General features: G+C 37.8%; 2 protein-coding genes across 7 annotated transcripts in view; both read right to left on the reverse strand.

Annotated features, from left to right (window-relative positions):
* Nucleotides 1-2,208, reverse strand: part of CLEC1A (C-type lectin domain family 1 member A) — a 21,598-nt gene extending 19,390 nt beyond the window's left edge. The window contains exon 1 of the mRNA XM_005898859.2: nucleotides 1,896-2,208. Within this exon, the coding sequence (XP_005898921.2) occupies nucleotides 1,896-2,010 (115 nt within the window). The 5' untranslated portion in view covers nucleotides 2,011-2,208. The remainder of the gene's footprint in view (nucleotides 1-1,895) is intronic.
* On the reverse strand, nucleotides 2,197-22,080 carry CLEC7A (C-type lectin domain containing 7A). 6 transcript variants are annotated; one of them, XM_070371067.1, is made up of 7 exons: nucleotides 21,873-22,072; nucleotides 19,665-19,763; nucleotides 18,316-18,453; nucleotides 16,969-17,120; nucleotides 12,618-12,736; nucleotides 8,197-8,331; nucleotides 2,197-2,328 (listed from the first exon to the last, which is right to left on the reverse strand). In XM_070371067.1, the coding sequence occupies exons 1-6, from the start codon at nucleotides 21,973-21,975 to the stop codon at nucleotides 8,199-8,201; spliced, it is 744 nt and encodes a 247-aa protein (XP_070227168.1). In that variant the 5' UTR covers nucleotides 21,976-22,072; the 3' UTR covers nucleotides 2,197-2,328; nucleotides 8,197-8,198. The 6 variants fall into 6 exon arrangements, with proteins under 6 accessions (XP_070227168.1, XP_070227169.1, XP_070227170.1 ...); XM_070371068.1 differs by lacking the exon at nucleotides 2,197-2,328 and adding an exon at nucleotides 2,347-6,288; XM_005898860.3 differs by lacking the exon at nucleotides 2,197-2,328 and having other exon boundaries at nucleotides 6,343-8,331; nucleotides 21,873-22,071.
* Nucleotides 22,081-22,788: the final 708 nt, after the last annotated feature.

Below are 22,788 nucleotides of genomic sequence, written 5' to 3' on the forward strand. Positions count from 1 at the left end.
AGATGGAAACAAAATATCAGACATGTAGGGTAAGACAACTATTATCAGATGTTTGCCTTCAAGACACTTTGACCTCCACTCCTCCTGCTTCAATTGCCATTCTTACAAAAAGGTTGTCAGATGTTTCAGCTGGTGTTTTATCCTGCTCCACCCCTCTCTCCACCCTCTAACCTCAGCAGAACTTACTGGTACACCCTGTTCCTGATCATGCTGATGACCAAGCCTTGTGCTAGTTCCCAGCTCTAGTCAAAGGTTAAACTGAAGCTGTATACAAGCTACTTGAAACCACAGTCCTAAGAGCTGACTCTTCACAGGATTTGTTGGAGGAACATACAATATCCTATTACACATATCCAGTGGCTACAGAAACTGACATCTCAAAGTTATCGGTTTGTTTCATATCAAGGAGGCTGAAAATTTCCAAGATCTAGTACCAGAAACTAGATACATTAGTATAAATAAATCAATGAATAAAATCTAAAAAGCTGCCACAAGAATCCCAGGTGGCACAGTGGTAAAGAAACCACCTACCAAGGCAGGAGACATGGGTTCAAACCCTCAGTCAGGAAGATCCCCTGGAGAAGGAAATGGCAAACCACTCCAGTATTCCTGCCTGGAAAATCCCATAGTCAGAGGATCCTCGCAGGCTAGAGTCCAAGGGGATGGCAAAGGAGTCGGATTCAACTGAGCGACTGAATAACACCTTGTGGTTTTAGAACCTAGTCCCGTCTCTACTACAGTTTTGAGATCTTTTTACCAGAACGTAGGTTGCATTTCTGCCTTGGGTTGTCTGAGTTTTCTAGGAAATAGAATCCTTCTTCTCTGGACTGAGAAAAATACATATGTATAAATGTGTGCCTGCTAAGCCGCTTCAGTTGTGTCTGACTTTGTGTAACTGCATGGACTGTAGCCTGCCAGGCTCCTCTGTCCATGGGAATCTCCAGGCAAGGACCCTGGAGTGGGTTGCCATTTCCTTCTCCAAGTGATCTTCCTGACCCAGGGGATCAAACCCACATCTTATGTCTCCTGCATTGGTAGGCAGGTTCTTTACCACTAGATCCACTTGGGAAGCCCGTATGTATATATAGTTACGTATAAATGCAAATATAAATATATATATATATTATGCAAAAAGGTGAACTATCGGAAATAGCATAAGATAGGACAAAAATTACTTTCACAATTTAATCCAATCATTTCAATAACATTCTAGGAGTCAAGAGAATAAAAGGGAACGAGATGGGATGTCATTGCAACTGCAGCCATTATTTATACCACCAAATCATGGAATTTCAGAGGTGAAGGGATGTTAGAAAGCATTTGTTTTGATCCCCTCTCATTTCACAGATAATAAAACCAAACCCCTGATGTTGGCATGACTGTCCCTAGGCCTCACAACTTCAAGAAGCAGAATTACTACAACAAATTATCAGGGTTGGCGTATCTGCTTGGAAACGCCTCTCTAAAGCCATGAGTTCAAAACTAGCAGAAAGGTAGCCTTTATCAATCTAAATTTCCAGATCAGATCACAGATGGTAACTAAAACAGCATTGGATCTGAACACAGGAAGGAGAAAAGACATTGCTCTAACTGTCCATTCAGTCTCATGTTTGCCTGTGTGCTACACAAAACGGTAAAAGTAACACACTTTCAAATGCAAACCACTCTGCCAGAGACAGACTCTTAGAAAAACCTCTGTGCATATACTGAGTTTAATTTTCTCACGTGTTCATATATGTGGCATACAAGTTGTAGTTAAGTGCACAGATATGCGTCATTGTAAATCACAGAAACATTTTCTCTCTTTCCTCCACTTCGTACCCTCCTAGGCTAGGAAGCTGGTACCCTAGCTCATTTCATTTCTCAAGGGTCTGACCAACTTGGACTACGGGTACCTGTATGGCCAAGCTCTGGCCGCTGGGATGTAGCAGAGGCTTGAGAATGCAGGCTCATCGTGGTGTCTCCATCAGCATCCAGCATGTCCCGCGTGCTGCTGTATTTGGCCAGCATCTGGATTCCTGCACGGGTGACCGTGGTCTGTGGCTGGATTTCCCCAAGTGAGACGGTTCAGAGACCGAGGCACTGAAAGGCATGCCTGAGGTTCTCCTCCCTGAGCAAGTAGTAGGGGAAGCCTCCGACTCCAGTTCCTGCCACCAGAGGCCCGGCCCCTGTCCTGTGAACTTGAGCTCTGATTGCCAAATCTGTCAGGCCGAGGGGAAACAGCGTGTGTTTTCTATTTGGGCGGTCTCCGTCTGAACAATCATCCGAGGGGTTGCCCTTCTCGGTTCTCTTTTGTTTATTTGTTAGTACTTCCTGTGCAACTACAACCTAAAAAAATGGCAAGAATTTACAATCGCCAGAAGGAAGGTTCCCAGCAATAATCACAGAGGGACCTCCCAGGGCTCTTATCCACCACACACTCCCTGAGTTACTCAGATCTAGTTTAGTCTGCCTGTGCCTTTGTGAAAAGAAATTATTGGACTGGCCTCTTTCTCCGAGGGCATAAGGTAAAGCAGGGTCCCCAACCTGTGGGCATGGACTGGTACCTGCTGTCAGATCAGCCTTGGCATTAGGTTAGAAATAAAGTACACACCTGGTCTTAGATCTCTGGATATGTTCCAGTATCTCCCAGTTTATTGTCTATGGGAACTTGAATAGAATTTGTATCCTACCGTTGTGTAAAAATTATATAAATCTTAATTATGCTGAATTGGTTCATAGTGTTTTTCAGGTTTATTGTATCCTTCTACTTCTCTGTATATTTATGCTATTAATTTTTGAGAGTTTGATATTGAAACTCCAACTAAAAATCTTAATTTATCTACTTAAAAATAATTGCGATATATGACCTTGTTTTATATTTTCCAAGTCTCCTGTAAATCTGTTATCATATTTTCACAATTTAGAAAAGAAAAAAGAAAGAAAATAGTAAAATGATTAAAAAAAATAAATAAAGTGTACAATAAATGTAATGCACTTGAATCATGCTAAAACTACTCCTTGCACCCCTGGTTCATGGAAAAATTATCTTCCGCAAAATCGGTCTCTGGTGTCAAAAAGGTTAGTGTGGGAACCAGTGTGTACATGGAAAGTGGGGAGACTTCACCCTATAGGCTTTACACGGTAAAGCATCAAGTACAACAAATGTCAGCCTAGGAGGGTCCTTTCATTGTTGCTGTTTTAGTTGCTGTTGCAACCCCATGGACTGTAGCCCACCAGCTCCTCTGTCCATGGGATTTCCCAGGGAAGAATACTGGAGTAGGTTGCCATTTTCTTCTCCAGAGGATCTTCTTGGCCCAGAGATCAAATGTGTGTCTCGTGCATTGGCAGGCAGATTCTTTACCATCTGAGCCACCAGAGAAGTCCTATGAATTTAATGTGGCACTAATCTCAAAACTCCTCCTTCCAATTCTGCTTTGCAGGGTTAGTGTTAGAGAAAAAAGATGGAGATTGACTTCCACTTAAATTGGGAAGTGGAAGTCTTCCACTTTCATTTTACAAAAAGGGAGATTTGAGTCCAGCCAGATGAAGCGATTACTCTAAAGACACATCGCTGGTGAGCTTTAAAAATACTCTGTTGTACTAGTTAATTCAATGATCTTTCTTCATAGCATACAATGAAAGTGAAAGTTGCTCAGTCCTGTCCGACTCTTTGCAACCCAATGGACTATACAGTCCGTGAAATTCTCTAGGTCATAATACTGAAGTGGGTAGCCTTTCCCTTCTCCAAGGGATCTTCCCAACCCAGGGATCAAACCCAGGTGGATTCTTTACCAGCTGAGCCACAAGGGAAGCCCTTATGTACAGTATATGGACTCAATTAAAGATTTTATTATATAATTACACATTTGGTACCTGATGATCTTGAACATTCACATATTATACTGCAAGTCAGAAATTTTAGGTCTATTACTACCTATGACTTTAGAAAGCCAGGTAACCTTTTTTTTTTTTTTGGCCTAAATTTACTAAGCTGAGAAGGAAACAAGAAGATTGGTTTAGATAATATCCAAATTGTTTTCCCAAATAAGTACAATAGAACTACATTATTCTACCAATGCTTTTCTGTATTTGGGGGAAATAACTTGGTTAAATCAAACATACTAAATGCAGAGGAGAGTGGAAGACAATTGGGCTGGGGCAGCCAGGAAACATATCTCCTGAATTCATTATGTGTCTCCAGCTGTGTATTATTCATCAAGTTATTTTAAATTAAACAAATATGAAGAGACCTTTCCCTTGCATAATGCCCTGTAAGAAGCAGAAGATCAAAAAGTATTTGGCCATTTGCATTGGACTGATGTAAATATTAGAAAATGTTACAAGAGAAAAGACAGTAGAAAAAAAAAAAATGGAAGGGAGAGGTAAGTGAAGCTACATATGAAAATGAAGCAAGACGACAGAATATCAGAAATAGTCACAGTTGAGATGTTACAATTTAGGAGATGCTGATAATTATGATTCTAATGAAATAGTCATTCGAATTATTTCTTGAACTTCAGTTATTCAAGGGCTTCACTGGTGACTCAGACAGTAAAGAATCTGCCTGCAATGCAGGAGGCCCAGGTTCAGTTCTTGGGTCAGGAAGATCCCCCTGAAGAAGGGAATGGCAATCCACTCCAGTAGTCTTGCCTGGAGAATTCCATTGACAGAGGAGCCTAGTGGGCTACAGTCCACCGGGTTGCAAAGAGTCAGATATGACTGAGCGACTAACACGAATTAGTTATTCAAGGAGATCCTTAATAATTTTTACCAAAGAATCTACATTAAGATTTTTACTATTTGTCCTTAAATGCTTAATTTTTTTCAACCATGACAAAGATTCTTACTTCATTGTAGGTTCTATTCTCAGATTCTGAGGCACATCAGTGGAAAACAAAACTCTCTGTACTTGTACAGCCTACATGATATGGAGGAAGTCAGATGCTATACAAGAAAGATAGTAAGTAAGTAAACTGTAGAATATATTACACTATGATTAGAGTTACGGAAAAATACAGAAAATGAGGAAGATGAAGAACATACAGGGACTTCCCTGATGTTCCAGTGGCTGAAACCCTGTGCTTCCAATGCAGGGGATCTGGATCCCATTCCTGGTCAGTTTCCCACATGCCTCAATGAAGACCTGAGAGCCACCACTAACACCCAGCGTAGCCAAAATAAACAAATGTTAAAAAGAATATAGAATGTACCGGAAAGGAGTTGGACATTTTCAATAAGGTAGTGAGAGTCAGCTTCATTAAGGACTTGCACACGGACTTGAAAGAGTCTGCAGAAATCTAGGGTAAGAATACTTCAGGTAAAGGGACCAGGAATCTCAAAGGCCCCGAGAGGCAAGCATGCTGGCTGTGACGGAGAAACTGCAAGGAAACCATTGTCATAAATCTAATGAGTGATGAGAAGAGACCCTCAGCTTGAAAGAGTAAAATTTTTTAGAGTAATACTCGGTTATTTTTATTTAATATTTCTGATGCATTAAATATTCAGTTTCTGGGTAAAAATAAAATCTATATATAAGACAAAAGACATAAGAAGACATGGCCACCTAAGCTCACTAAAGATTTAATAGCAAAGAACATCAGATTATTCTTGCCAGGAGAATTCCATGGACAGAGGAGTCTGTCAGACTACAGCCCATGGGGTTGCAAAAAATCAGATATTACTGGGAGACTAACACCCTTCTTTCAATCAAGATTATGGCATGCTATACTGGCCAGCAATTGTCTTGGTCAATATATAATTGTAAAGGTCTTTAGTTTTTTGGTTAGATTTTTTTTTTTTTTTTTAACTCAGATACGTGGGAAGTCAAGGAGAGTTTTAGTAGAGGGCTGGTATGACTTGTTTAAATTGAAACTCCAATACTTTGGCCACCTGATGCGAAAAGCCCACTCATTAGAAAACACCCTTGCCGGGAAAGATTGTAGGCAGAAGACGATGACTGGATGGCATCACTAACTCAATGGACATGAGTTTGAGCAAATTCTGGGAGATGGGGAAGGACAGGGAGGCCAGGCGTGCTGCAGTCTATGGGATCGTGAAGAGTCAGACATGACTTAGCGACTGAACAGCTGCTTTGTAGGTGCTAGAAGACTACTTTGAAATTACTGCAATAACTCAAGCAAGAGGAGATGGTGATCCTTGAAGATGCAAGTGTTTTCCGTATCATGATCATTCCTGATCTTGAATTACCCTTGAGACATAAGGTCTACTAGCTGCTCTTTTCATTTTTCTGTCACTTGGAAAAGCGTGGATGTTTTCTGTTCATTATCAGGCACGATTCCACATTGGCTGTAATAGTAACAAGGAATGTATGGCATATTTTAGACAGCCTAGCTCTTGTTAAAATCATGCTTTCAATTTTCACTTATAGGTTATTGTTGCCTAGCCCATCTGTTCTAGATAAGTACAGCTGAACATTCAGCATCCAGAACTATTTTCTTTGATTATCATGATTTCTTCAACTCATGCATTCCATTTTAAGGATACAGGAGAAAAAAATTAAACCAAAAACAAAATTAAAAATACATGGCATCTTTTCAAAATCCCACCTTATGCCTTCATTTAACTCAGCTTTAATAACATTTTCATTTTCACATTTCTTTCCAGATAGTGACAACCCCAGTTAGTGTATTAGAAAAGTCATAGTCACTTCACGAAAATTTTTTCTCCTTCTCTTAGATTTTTAAATATTTAAAATCTACAATTTGTTCTTCAGCACAAAACTACCTACTATACTACTTTGTCTCCAGTGCCAAATTTATCGTCATTTTGGGGGAAAAGGCAAACAATAATAGTGTTAATTACACATGGCACATAATTTAAATGCCAAAGATTCTTTAATTAACATTTTTATTAAAGTGAAATGGCATAACAGTAACGATTTTAAAGTGAAAAATTCAGTGAACTTGACACAGTTTCTGTTCACATATTAATAAACACTAGAATATCTCCAGTAATTATGGAAATCCCCACTGGAAATATAAATAACACCAATGGGAAAGTTTTAAAAAAAATAAGAAAGAGACAAATCATCATACGAGGAAACTTATTTATGTTCCAATAATACCTTTTATAGTAATTTCTGAAAAATTGCTGAAAACTGCAAAACAGTCATCATAAAAATAATAAAACGTTTTGCATTACAAAGGAGAAGGCAATGGCACCCCACTCCAGTACTGTTGCCTGGAAAATCCCATGGATGGAAGAGCCTGGTAGGCTGCAGTCCATGGGGTCACTAAGAGTCTGACACGACTGAGCGACTTCACTTTCACTTTCTACTTTCATGCATTGGAGAAGGAAATGGCAACCCACTCCAGTGTTCTTGCCTGGAAAATCCCATGGATGGGGGAGCCTGGTAGGCTGCAGTCCATGGGGTCACACAGAGTCACAACTGAAGCGACTTAGCAACAGCAGCAGCAGCAGCAGCATTACAAAATGTTAATACCTTAGTCAATAGGACAGGTTACTTTTTTATATTTATTAATCAGATCTTTTTTTTGATTGATAGTATTTAAAAAGATAAATCTTTCTTACCAAAGCAGATTCCCTACAATTTCACATTATACAAGATTCTCTTAGAGATATGGCAGACATATTATCTCGGTTATTTAATTAAGGAAAAAAAGATGCAACTAATGGTTTTTATGATGCTTTTGATCATAATCATGATGTTTAAAATAATAAAATGGCTCTGATTTTAGTAAAGCATGTTTTTTTCTTTTTTTCATTTAGCTATTCAAAATATATTTCTATCTGTGTCTGATTCATTGCTAAAAGTGCAAGAATAAGTAGTGGAAACACAGCACATGTACTCCAGTGGCACTTTTTAGGACAAAATACAACTCTGGTATAGTCAGAAATTAAGATCTCCTGAAACACCAAGAATCCACAGCTAATCCAGGTAAATAGAATGGCAGAATGAAAATTCTACCATTGGTAGAATGAAAATTCAAGGTCAGGTGTTCTGACTCCATTTCTAGGACTCTAATAATTAGAACACAATACTGATTACCGGATAGACGATAGACTTGGGGAGTATGGAAATCGAAGCCTTCCATCCTGTTTCTCAGTTAAGATTGAAGTTGGCTGAGCTCTCTTGATATTTTTTTCAGCAATTATTTTGACCTCAAATATGTCTCTTTTCTGTTTGGATTTATACCCTCCTTAGTATCTTACATACATCTCTCTGCTCCTCACCATTATACTGACAACTTCTTCTCACAAATACTGTATGAATGCACACTACAAAGTTGGTCGTAAATGTCTGACACATGGATCCATGCACAGTTGTGAGATGAGTCTTTTTCGGTAACTGTACTTCTGATTTGGAACCTGTTAAAATAAAATGCAATATGATAATTAGTACAAGCATAGGGAATACTGTTAATATCTACTGTCTCCACAATACTGGCATAGTTGGTAAAGATATGGGTTAAAAAGAGTTTCCGAAGTGCATATTATTGAAAAAAAACCTTGAATTTAAATTCAAATTTTCCAAATAGTAGCATAACAACTTTCACTATTAAGGCATAAAAAGGACTCAAAAAATTTTTAAGAAATACTACTAGTTGAAAATAAAATTAAATACTACTACTCTGACAAAAAAGAAAAATCATTTAATACTTTATAATATTAAATTATAATACATACTAATTCTTTACTTATCTTTAAACCTTTTACCTAGAGGTATACTTATGACTTACTCCTTGGAAGGAAAGTTATCACCAACCTAGATAGCATATTCAAAAGCAGAGACATTACTTTGCCAACAAAGGTCTGTCTAGACAAGGCTATGGTTTTTTCAGTAGTCATGTATGGATATGAGAGTTGGACTGTGAAGAAGGCTGAGCGCCAAAGAATTGATTCTTTTGAACTGTGGTGTTGGAGAAGACTCTTGAGAGTCCCTTGGACTGCAAGGAGATCCAACCAGTCCATTCTGAAGATCAGTCCCAGGTGTTCTTTGGAAGGAATGATGCTAAAGTTGAAACTCCAGTACTTTGGCCACCTCATGCGAAGAGTTGACTCATTGGAAAAGACTCTGATGCTGGGAGGGATTGGGGGCAGGAGGAAAAGGGGACGACAGATGGCTGGATGGCATCACCGACTCGATGGACGTGAGTTTGAGTGAACTTCGGGAGCTGGTGATGGACAGGGAGGCCTGGTGTGCTGCGATTCATGGGTTTGCAAAGAGTCAGACACGACTGAGCGACTGAACTGAACTGATACTTATTAAATAAAGTAGCAGTTTAGTAAAATTATTATTGGGTATATTTAGTGAGTAGACCAAGTAGAAGAGTTCTTGCTAATGGTGACTGAGAATTAAGTGAAGAATCACAGATATCAAGACCATTGAAAAGCAATTCAAACAACTTTCTATATTAAAAAAAAAAAAAAAAAACTTATTATTTTATTTATTTGGTTTCTCTGAGTCTTAGTTGTGGCATACAGTATTTTTGGTTGCAACATGTGAAGTCTTAGTTGAGACATATCTAGTTCTCTGACCCGGAATTGAACCCGGGCCTCCTGCACTGGGAATGTAGAGTCTTGGCTACTGGACCACCAGAGAAGTCCCAAACAACCCTATATTTTTTAATACATCCTGAAGGTTGTATTGTTTTGCAATATAATGCTAGACAATGAGAATTGGCCTTCCCCGGTGGCTGAGAGGGTAAGGTGTCTGCCCAAATGCAGGAGACCAGGGTTTGATCCCTGGGTTGGGAAGATCCCTTGGAGATGGAAATGTCAACCCACTTCCATAGTCTTGCCTGGAAAATGCCGTGGATGGAGGAACCTGGTAGGCTACAGTTCATGGGATTGCAGAGTCCTGAACGACTGAGCAACTTCACTTATGAGAATTACCATGAGTAAATAGAAGCATGGCTCTGTTCTATTTGCCCTTAGTTTCATAAGGGAGAAGTGTTAGTTATTTAGTCAAGCTCAAAGGGCATTACTGAGCCTCAGTGTAAAAGCTAAGGTCTGTACATCTTCATCCTGTACATCTTGTACATTCTGTACATCCTGTACATATATCTCTTCTTGGTACTGAGGATGGAGGATTGAGAGAATTCTTCTGTTGAAATAATTAGGCCAAGGTCATGAAACAACTTTGATCCAGCCTCAGGGAGAATTCTGGCCAGTGTTCTTCTCCAAAATATCTTTTTGACATCTAAGAGATTTTGGAGAATGTACAGAGCCAGATTAAAATGACTGTCACTGATGAATAGTTACACATCAAGATGTTAATTTGGACCTACTCTTACGACTTTAGGGAGTCCACTAGTCAGTTTTTAAAATAACAAACGAAAACTCAACACAAACAAGTGCTATAGAAAAATAAGACATATATTTTGTCAAGGTCGTTCGTTAATAAATTCAATGTGCTTGGCCAAAGCGAGATAGTTCAGTGGTATAAAATCAAAGTGTGATCATACTCAACAGTTTGTACTATTCACACCCAATAGTGCTTGCCAGAAGCAAATGAAAAGCCACTCTGTAAAATTCAAATTAATTCTACAAAAGTTTAACATATGTTAAGTGCATTAAAAACAACAACAACAACAAAAACAATTCAGGCATAGACGAAAACAAATAAATAAATGAATAAAAATAAGAAGAAAAATGCGACTTCCCCAGTGGTCCAGTGGCTAAGCCTCCACGCTCTCAATACAAGGAGCCCAGGTTCGATTCCTGTTTGAGAAACTAGACTCCACATGCTGCAACTAAGTGTTCGCATGCATACTGTAACCAAAAAGAACCCGCATGTTACAACGAAGACCCCACCCAATCAGATAAATACATGTTTTTAATTAGAAGAAAAAGATAACAGAAATAGATACACATGAGTAAAAAACACTAGGTTATCAAACACAAATAGTAAAGCAACTATACAGTGTATTCTAGGAGTGAAAAGACAATATTGAGAATGTTTTGGAAAAGCTAAGAATTATAAATTGCAACTGGACAGATTTGAGAAATTATAAAACTTAAAAATTCATTAAACAAAGTTAAAAGCTTAATCAAGGCTTTTAACAGCAGTTTAACTGAAGAAGAGGAAAAATAACGAAACTGAAAGATGTACGACAGGTAAATAGGTTAAATAAAAAAGACAAAACTATAGGAAAACATAAATGAGACATATAGGATATTGTGAATGGGTCTATAATACATTTAATTGGAATTATGGAAGGGTAGAAAGTCAGGAAAGAGCAACATTTGAAGCAAGTATGGCTGAAAACGTCAAAACTGAAAAAAGACATAAAACTTATATTGCTTTCAAATAATTGACCTTTCAAAAACAACAATAAAAATAGAATACATTATAATAATATCTTTGAATGCCTAAGAGAAAAAAGCTACAGATTTCTAATTTTATACTCAAAATATTTTTTAGAAAAGTTGAAATAAAGAGTTTTAGACAAGCACAGAGAATTCAACCATAAAACTTCAACTCTAAAGGAAATACAAATGTATTCTTCAGATTTTAAAAATGATTCAAAATGGAAGGTAGGAGAGGCAGAGAGGAATAAGAAGCAGTGAAAACCATGAATCTGTGGGGAAAATCTAATAAACTGCATAGATCTCTATTGTTTTCTAGGGCTATATTTTTATTGACTCCGAGATGACATCAATTGTTGGTTGGTTCCCATTTATTTAATTTAATACTGTGAAATAAATGCATCCGAAATGAGAATGTAGCAGAAAACCCAGCAGAAGCTGGAAAACAAATGACTATTTTGGTGCAGGGGTAAATGAAAAAAAAAAAAAACTGCCCAACAGAAAAGACTAACAAAAAATGTGCATTTCTCAATCTTGCCACCAGGTGGAGTGTTATTGCCAGTGTTAGTCACTCAGTCGTGTCTAACTGCCACACCATGGACTGTAGCCCACTAGGATCCTCTGTCCGTGGAATTTCCCAAGCAAGAATACTGGAGTGAGTTGCCACTTCCTTCTGCAGGGGATCTTCCACACCCAGGGATCTAAACCGGGTCTCCTGCACTGCAGGTAGATTCTTTACCATCTGAGCCACCAGGCAAGGTGGAAGGTGGGAGGAAAAAATTATATCCCCAGGATGATGAACCCCAAGCTGCTTACTCATACAATTTCTCTATCTGAACCCATGGTAAAAAGCATGTGCCAGACACTGTGCCAAGTGATCTTACTTTTATCTCAAAATCTATAGAGGTAGGAATTATTTTTATTCTCCTTTACAGATTTGGAAAGGGGGGCACAGATAAGATTAAGCAACTTGTCCGGTTCCACACAGTGAGAGGACCAGAATTAGGCTGAAAACTGACTTCAAAGCCCTTCTCTTAACCACATCTTTACACTGAGTGATTGCTCCTTCCTGGGAAGCTTCGAACACACGCCCTCCTGGTAAGAAGGCTGAGGAACCACTTGTGTTGATATCTTGAAGTGACCACTCAACACTTTTTGACCTGTAAGTCCTCCTCTATCCTCTTGTTTTACTTTTTTTTTCCCTGGCTCGGTGTCTCTTCCCATCACTATGTTTCTTTTTCTCTCTCTTCCTTATTATGGCCAACAGATTGGATCCTTAACTGTGTGACATGCTCTTACCTCTCTGAGAGAAGGTATGAAGCTTTGTCTCTCTGGATACTTACAGGTTAGACAACAAGGTGGAGCCATCCTCCCAGAGCCATGGTTCTTCTGTCTGACGGCGAGAAAGCCCTATCCAAAATGAATGATCAGGCTGGGAAGACACTTGCCTTGATATAAACTCCTGTAAGGAAACATAAAGACAAGTCAAGGAGAAAGAAGGAGAGACAGTGAAGGACAGAGATGATAGAGACAGGTAAGATACAGAGAAAGACTGTTAGGAGATTTTGAGAGACAGAGATTGAATCACCTTGATGGAGGATGCATGCGTATACTGGCATCAGCCTAGATAGACGTGCCAATTCTTGAATGCCACTCACTGTCTCAAAAAGCATATCTCATTTTTTCAGAGTCCTTATCATTTAATTTTCCAACAAAGAATAGATCCTTCTTTTACGTATAGCTGTCTCAGCTTTCCCAGAACAACTTATTGAAAAGATTGTCTTTTCTGCATTGTATATTTCTGGCTCTTTTGTCATAGATTAAGTGACCAAAGGTGCATGGGTTTAATTCTGGGCTTTCCATCCTATTCCATTGATCTATATTTCTGCTTTGGTGCCAGCACCATACTATCTTGATGACTGTATAGTCTGAAGTCAGGGAGCCTGATTCCTCCCTCTCTGTTTTTTCTCCTCAAGATTGCTTTGGCTATTTGGGGTCTTTTGTGTTTCCATACAAATTGCAAAAATCTTCTAATTTTGTGAAAAATGCCTTTTGTAATTTAATAGGAAAATTTCATTGAATCTGTAGATTTTGGGGGGTAGTATAGTTATGTTCACAGTACTAGTCTTCCAATTCAAGAACATGGTGTGTCTTTCCATCTGTTTGTGTCATCTTTGATTTCTTTCATCAGTATCTTATAGTTTTCTGAGTACGGGTTTTTTGCCTCCATCAGTTCAGTTCAGTTCAGTTCAGTCGCTCAGTCGTGTCCAACTCTTTGTGACCCCATGGACTGCAGCACGCCAGGCCTTCCTGTCCATTACCAACTCCCAGAGTTTACCCAAACTCATGTCCATAGAGTCAGTGATGCCATCCAACCATCTCATCCTCTGTCGTCCTATTCTCCTCCCGTCTTCAATCTTTCCCAGCATCAGGGTCTTTTCAAATGAGTCAGCTCTTCACATCTGGTGGCCAAAATATTGGAGTTTCAGCTTCAACATCAGTCCTTCCAATGAACACCCAGGACTGATTTCCTTTAGGATGGACTGGCTGAATCTCCTTGTAGTCCAAGGGACTCTCAAGAGTCTTCTCCAACACCACAGTTCAAAAGCATCAATTCTTCTGCACTTTCTTTGCCTCCATAAGTTAGGTTTATTCTGAGGTATTATCCTTTCTATTGCAATGGTAAGTGAAATTAGAACACTCCCTAACTCTATATATAAAAATAAACTCAAAATGAATTAAAAACCTAAATGTAAGGCTGAACAATGTAAGTCTTAGAGAAAAGCATAGTCAGAACACTCTTTGACATAAATAGCAGTAAGATCTTTTTTGACCCACCTTCTAGAATAATGAAAATAAAAACATATGAAAATATATAACAAATGAGACCTAATTAAACTTAAAGCTTTTATACCACAAAGGAAATCATAAGCAAGACAAAAAGACAGTCCTTAGAATGGCAGAAAATATTTGCAAACAAAACAACTGACAAGGGGTTGATCTCCAAAATACACAAACAGCTCATGCAACTCAGTATCAGCACAACAGACAACAGAATAAAATGGGCATAAGACCTAAAGAGACAGTTCTCCAAAGAAGACATACAAATGGCCAACAAATCCGTGTAAAGATGTTCAACATCACTAACTATGCTAAGTCGCTTCAGTCGTGTCCGACTCTGTGTGACCCCATAGACGGCAGCCCACCAGGCTCCCCCGTCCCTGGGATTCACCAGGCAAGAACACTGGAGTGGGTTGCCATTTCCTTCTCCAATGCTTGAAAGTGAAAAGTGAAAGTGAAGTCGCTCAGTCGTGTCCAGCTCTTAGCGACCCCATGGACTGCAGCCCACCAGGCTCCTCCATCCATGGGATTTTCCAGGCAAGAGTACTGGAGTGGGGTGCCATTGCCTTAGAGAAATGCAATTCAAAACTACGATGAAGTATCACCAGTCAGAGGTGACACCAGTCAGAAGGGCCATCATCAAAAAACTACAAACAATAAATTCTAGAGAGGTTGTGGAGAGAATGGGACCCTCCTACACTGTTGGTAGGAATGTAAATTGGTACAGCCACTATGGAGAACAGTATGGAAGTTTCTCAAAAAACTAGAAGTAGAACTTCCATATGACCCAGCAATACCAATGCTGGACATATACCCAGAAAAAACAGTAATTCGAAATGTCACATGCACCTCAATGTTCATTGCAGCACTATTTGGAATAGCCAGGACATTATAGCAACCTAAATTTCCATCAACAGAGAAATGGATGAAGAAGATGTAGTACATAAAAACAACGGAATATCACTCAGGTATAAAAATGAATGAAATAGTGCCATTGGCAGAGACATGGATGGACTTAGAGATGGACTGCCATACACCATGAAGTAAGTCAGAAAGAGAAAAATAAATACCATATAATGTTGCTGATATGGGGAATCTGGAAAAAGTGATACAGATGAACTTATGTGCAAAGAAGAAATAGAGACACAAACATAGAGAACAAATTCAAGAATACCAAGGGGGAAAGGAGAGAGGGATGACTTGAGAGATTGGGATTGATATATAAATATATACTTGTGCTCAATGCTCGTGCTCAGTCACTCAGTCGTGTCTGACTCTTTGCCACCCTATGGACTGTGGCTTGCTGAGCTCCTTTGTCCATGGGATTCTCCAGGCAAGAATACTGGAGTGGGTTGCCATGCCCTTCTCCAGGGGAATCTTCCTGACCCAAGGAACCCAGGTCTCCTGCATCTTCGGCATCACAGGCAGATTCTTTACCACTGAGCCACCAGGGGAGTCCCATACATACATGCCTATGTATAAAAGAGATTACTAATGAGAGCCTACCATATAGCACAGGGAACTCTACTCAATGGTCTGTGGTGATCTAATGGAAAGGAAATCTTAAAAAAAGGGGACTCTGTTTTATAGCAGAAACTAACACAGCATCCTAAAGCAACTATACTCCAATAAAATTTAATATAAATAAATAAATAAATAAATAAATAAATCCTTGATGTCAAAATTGTGCTTCCTGCATTCAATCTACCAGAATAAATCCAAGAACGACAGAGTCTGTAGGCCATGTTCATGGATGACAGGCTACTATCATCGCCACAATTTTAATTGAAAATATAAGTTCATATAGCCTTTGTCAAGAAATGCTTCGCAGAGTTAAATGACTATCTTAAAACAGTTTAGTTCTACTACACTTTTTATGAATAAGTAATCTAGGGGTTAATGATCATATTTGAATTGTTGACAAATATAACTCAACAAAGTGGCAATTATAGGAAGGTCTAAAAGCCAGACAGACTTCCAGTCCCATGCCCCTTTTTTTTGCCATACATTTACTTCCATTAATTTTTATGTCAACTACAACTGTGGGAAAAACAAAACAGAAACACAAAAATTGAGAGTAGTAAAAGTAAGTATAGAAGTTATAGGTTGTTCAGATTTATAAGGTAGAATATTCCCTGACTATTAACTCCTCCTCGTATCTCATCTGAGTTCTATCCTTCAGGCAAGATGCATTGTAAGTTGCTCTTTTTCTGTGCAATTTTTATGTCTACAGGAATTTCTCTCTCTGAATTTCTATGGCATTTGGTGCCAATACAAGATATTTAACTTTTAACAGCTGTTGAGTCGTTTCTATTTTCTTAAAAATTACTTGAGCATGGCTAGAAGTTTAAACCTCTTTGCCTTTCCCAGTATCTTGCAAGGAATAAATTATTTATAAGTATATATTATCATAGCTTGATAATTATGGTGATAAGGGGAAGAACCTTCTATTTTACTGTACCACATTTAAAACCTAAAGTCCAAACCCACAAAAATGAGTGTGGCTTGATTATTAGAGTCAACTTGGAGTTGTGTTTAAAGGATTAATTTTAAAGTGTAATGTACTGGAGTGGGTTGTCATTTCCTTCCCAACCCAGAGATCGAATCTGGGTCTCCTGCATTGCAGGTGAATTCTTTGCCAACTGAGCTAGCAGGGAAATCCAAAATGTATTCATATTTTAATTAATTAAAAAGAAAAGCGTGTATTATATACTTTACTCAATATATGCTATTATTATAATTATGGAGAATACGTAAAGTTACTTTCTCTTAGGGAAAATAGTTATCTGGAAACTACCTCTACTTTTCTGCTCAGTATAGACCACAGATATTATAACCAAAATCTACACTTACCAACTCTTTTGAGCTGTCTATCTTCAGGAGATGGGAGCCCAGTTGAAAGCATTGTCTTTTACTTCCATCCCAGGAATCTAATAGTGTGCTAAACAGATAACAGCTATCCTCATGTGTGATCCAGTTAGGGGGACAAGAGCTAGAGAAAACTCCTGGAAATAAAAGATAAATACAATGAGTTTCATACTATGAATGGTACTTCAGTACAGGTACCATTAATCCTAAGGACATAATAATCAATAAATTGCCATGAATATATTTCATTTTCAATTCAAACTATATAGATATAACTTTACAGAAGGGATCATATTAAAACCCCTTATTCATTTACAGCTAAAAAATAACTGAGTGGCTACAGTGTTTTAGACTATCAACTCTCCTTTCTTTCTTGTCTTGTCTTGCATGCCTTTACAGTCAGCTGAGAACTCCTTTTCTCCATGATAACTCTCAAAATAAACCAATGCAATGTCAGTCATTGAGATACACAATAATTTCATGTTGACTTATTTTACAAGTGTGACATCTATTTCAGAATGCAATTCACCAAATAAGAAAAGTATAAGAGCACTCATTCACATTACAGAGTAATGTGATAAAGACAGTGAAGAGGTATGTGTCCAGAGATGGAAAATTAAAGTCCAAATATTGTCATACTCAATAACAGTGCAATGACGAATTAAAGTCTACTGTATACAAAATGGTAATTAAATCAATTAATTTGCATAATTAAAGAAAAACAAACTTAACTGGTTTTGTATGGCAAAACCAATACAATATTGTAAAGTAATTAGCCTCCAATTAAAATAAATAAATTTATATAAAAAAGAAACATTTTTTAGGTTTATAGATATTAAACATATCTATGAACCTTTAAATTCTTAGCAACACTTTACCTTCTTTCCTTTTTATATTCTTTTTTTTTTTTTTTTTAACCTTTTCTGGTGTCCTATTTCTTATTTTAACTATTTCCCTATGGTGTGAGAACACATTATGTTTCTTCAAATCAAATTACACAAACCTCTAAAAGCTTAAATATGTGAAAAATCAGTGACGTGAAAAAAATCCAACTAAGTTGGAGATTCAGCTAAGTTCATAAGGTATTTATGCTATCACTTTGTAATCTGGATCTCCTGCATTGCAGGCAGATTCTTTATTATCTGAGCCCCTAGAGAAGCCCTTGTATATTACAGAAGACTTATTTTACTGAGATAATATTGCTGTGGGCTTTATTAGAATGCAGAATCACCACATGTAAAAGTACTTTCTTCATCCCCTGCTCCAAGCCTTAGTACCAAAAATTAAGCCTTCTGAATCAAGGATTTTATTAATCCTTAATTCTGCCCTTGCCTGTGGTGGTGAGAGCCTTGGTAGGTATCACACTATCTTCTAAAGATGATTGTGTGGGTTGACTCTGGTTGTCTTTATTTCTTGATGGAAAGCTGTCACTCTTCAACAGGTTGTTCCCTGAACTGGATCTCCAAATACCTTCATATACCAACAACAATAGTAATGACAGAAAAAAAAAAAAGTCATTTTTACTATGTTTGAGAATTAAAATTCAAAAACCTATATTTTTGTTGGAATATAAAGGGACGCATTCTTGACTAGTGATAAATAATGGAGAGGATGATGGAGAGGTAGAGACAGATGGTAGATAGATAGGTGATAGCTTGAATAGATGGAAAAAAGAAATAACTTCCATAAAGAAGATTTAATACAAAAGATAAAAATGAAGTAGATAGGAGGATGGGGGAAAGTAAGAGGCAAATGGAATATAGTCCTTTGGTACCACGATGGATTTGAAATAGTAATAAATCTTCTTTATTATAATATTTTAAAAATGAGAGTTCCTTGAGAATCTGCCAGGTGACTATAACATAGAATGTATTCAATAAACACATGACTAGTTAAGAAATCTTTCATGCTTTCATATACCCTTTTCAAAGGCACAATAATACTTTATCCAAAATGGAATTCATGAATGATAAAATCTAAGGAAATGTATTCATCTATTACAAAATAACTACCTAGAATTTCATAAGTGCTTTGAGTATTTCCTGATATTATCCAAAGGAGTTTAAAGACAGGTGTAAAACAATTTCCTTAATTCATGAGATGTAAAAAATAGCTTAAATTCTTTAGGGAATTAATCTCTTAGGAAGATAAGCACCAATTGCACTTCCTTCACCTCCACTGGTTTCCTTTCATTAATTTATCCTAGGAATTTCACAGCTTTGAAACCAGCTATTCAAGCAGATCTTGTAGATAAGAGTATGAGTTATCAAGACAGATCACCTGCATTTCTAATCATGGTCCTAATGTTAACTAGTTTATGACCCTAGAAATAAAGTTAGAACTCATAACGTCAATTCAAAGGGTCGGTATTCAGATCCAGGTAGATCATGTTATACTCTTAAGAGAGTACCTGAGGGACTTCCCTTGTAGTCCAGTGGTTAAGACTTGACTTTACAGTGTAGGGGGTATGAGCTCTATCCCTGCTCTGGGAACTAAGATCCCACATGCCTTAGGGTCAAAAAACAAAACATAAAACAGAAGTAACGTTGTAACAAATTGAATAAAGACCTTAAAAATGGCCTACATTAAAAAAAAAAAAATGTTTCCTTAAAAGCGCGCCTGAAACATCATAAATGCTTATTAAATGTCTGTTGCTGTTCATCTTCCCCACCAATACTTACCCGAGGTACTCAGGACCACAGTTATCACCAGCATCACTGAGCATAAAATGCCCAGAGTCACAGCAATCAGACGCCAATGAGAGGATGCAGCACAAAGCCCTGGAAAGCCAAAGGGAGCAGAAACTGAATCAAGAAACAGGATGACTAATCACTGAGCACTTCAGTTCTGCAGTTCATCAAAATCTGATACCCAGATAACCTACTCATCTAGGGTTAGTCTGAATTTTTCTCCCTCTTTAGTGTACCTCTTCAGGGTCAGCAACTGTAATTTGAGCACAGTGCCTTGAGAGCTGTACACTCCTAATTTCAGCTCCACATTGATATCTATAGGTTTTGACACTACCAGGATTCCCATCCATTCTTAGAAGAGACAGCTTAATGCAACAGAAATAACACTGGTTAGGAAGGGTAATCTTCCTCTTTCACTTATTTCTTGCCTGTCACTGGGCAAATTACTTCTTCCGTTTTTCCATTTCTCTTTGTGAAAAATTAGGGTAACGATGCATCGAAGAATGACTGTGAGAATCAACACAAGTAAAAGCACCTAGTTTAGAGACTACTAGCACATTATAGGCAACCCACAGTTTGTCCACACACACCTATAAACACACACATGCCTTCCTATCTCTTGCTTCACCATGTTTTTCCATTCTTCCCCAGTAGGTTGCCCAAGAAAACAAAACTGTGTGACAAGAGGAAAATAATTGTGCAATGGGAATGACCAGAAAGCAGAAGAAAGCAAATGCTGATGTCAAAACCTGTGAATAATCTCTTTCTTGATAACAGGAAATTCACTTTATATTAATATCACCACATCAAGACTGAGAATAAGCAATAAGAGCATTTCAGAGAACTGTCAAATAGAAGACTCGTAGAGGAGATTAAATTGCTCACTCAGTGAAGAGAGAAATATTTTAACTCCCTTCTCCAGATCTCACTTTTTTTACATAATGTCTAAGATTCATGTCCTGATAATGGAATCTTTTATCTAACTCATATATATTTCTTCACTGTTACACAAAGAACATTTTTTTTTTTTAGAACTTTTTGTTTAAATTTTTTTTTTCCAAATCAATCTCATGATACACATAAAAAAATCAGATTTGGGATTCTAAACCATTTGACTTCTTTTATTTTTAATTAAACTTTTTATTTTGTATTGGAGTACGCCTTCTCTGGTGGCTCAGTGGTAAATAATCTGCCTGCAATGCAGGAGCCATGGGAGACATGAGTTCGATCTCTGGGTGAGGGTTATTCTTGTCTGGGAAATCCCATGAGGTTGCAAAGAATCAAATACCACTGAGCGACTAAGCACAAAAAAATGAAGTATATTGAAGTATAGTTGATTAACAATGTTGTGATATTTCAGGTGGACAGCAAAGAGACTCAGCAATATCTACACATGTATCCATTCTCCCTTGAACTCCCTCCAGTCCAGGCTTTCACATAACATTGAACAGAGTTCCCTGTGCTATACAGTAGGTTCTTATTATCTAAACCCTGACCTCTGACCACCCTTTGGCCTTTTCCACAAAATCCTGTTGTTTTTCCTGTCTTCTTTCTTTTCTTTTCTAACTCCAATATCCTGATGTTGTTCATATGCACTTCTTTACATTCCCTTAACCTTCATTCTACAATTTACTATTTTCTGTCAAACAAGTCACTCTTATTGAAATTCCTTCATCTTTGCATTTCATCACATTTATCATCAACTCCTTACTTTTGAAACATCTGTCTCTATAGAACAGAAAAAGTGTGAGTATTTTCTATCATCATAATAATTAACTTCAATGCAGTTGATCCTTGAACAACACAGGGTTTAGGGGCACTGGTCCTCCCCACACTCTACCTTATAGTTGGCCCTCTATATCTGCAGTTTCTCCATATTCACAGTTTGGCATCCATGGATTTAACCAACTACATATCATCTAGTAGTGTGCTATTTACTTTTGAAAAACATTCATGTATAAGCAGATCCGTGCAGTTCAAACCCATGTTATCCAAAGATCAACTGTGCTAATGATTAGCCATTGAATGGTTGCCCAGAGAACAGTCTTAGTGCTCATTCAAATTATCTTCAGTGACTTCTGAAAACCTTTTAAAATACATTAATAAAAGCCTGGAAAATCAGAAGTCTGTCCAATTTTTTCCACTTCTAGTTTTAGTTATAAGAATGCGAATGTTGAAGTCAGAAACAAAAATATATACCTTTCTCTGAGACTACAGATCTCCTGGTGATGTTGCGAGAGCTGAAGTCTAATTGAGTATATCCATCTTCATCCAAATTTTCTACTGAAGATTGATATTCCATTGTTCTACTGAGTTCCTGAATTGACACAGCATCTGAGAGCTTTCTTCTCTCTCCTAAGACAACTGCCTGTGGACAAAAGAGGATCTGTGAGTCAGATCATGTGGGAGATGCATTTATTAGGCTTAAACAAGTTGAGCTAAATTAGTCCAACCAGATACCCAAAAGCAGGAAATGAAAAACTATACTGTGGTAATTTCCCATTGGTACCTTTAGATCCTGTTTCAGAGACTGATGACTCCTCAGAAAATTATAAGGTAGGACTTCCCTAGTGGCTCAGTGGTAAAGAATCCACCTGCCAATGCAGGAGACATGGATTTGATCCCTGATCCAGGAAGATTCCACATGCTGAGGAGCAACCAAGCCCACCTATCATAACTGTTGAACCTGAGCTCTAGAGCCCGTGCTCTGCAACAAGAGAAGCCACTGCAATGAGAAGCCCGCACACAGCAACCAGAGAGTAGTCTATGCTCTCTGCAACTAGAGAAAAGCCTGTGCAGCCATGAAGACCCAGTGTAGCTAAAAATAAATAAAATAAAATAAAATTTTAATTATTTAAAAAATTATAATGCAGCACAATAGATAGATCTTTGTTTCAGACCAAACGTAAGAAAAATAAACGAATTAATATTTTATGCTGCTTTCACTATTCTCACATCTGAATTGGACATCATTAAAGGATTTGACCTATGTAAACCTAAAACAATTTTAGTTCGTTGAGTTCACCAATACAGTGTTATAACCATTCATTCATTCATGTACTGGCTCTATCAATAAACATTTATCAAATGCCCATATTTTAAATTGACAGTAGCT

The sequence above is a fragment of the Bos mutus genome, chromosome 5 (assembly GCF_027580195.1).
Source record: "Bos mutus isolate GX-2022 chromosome 5, NWIPB_WYAK_1.1, whole genome shotgun sequence".
NCBI lineage: Eukaryota > Metazoa > Chordata > Mammalia > Artiodactyla > Bovidae > Bos > Bos mutus.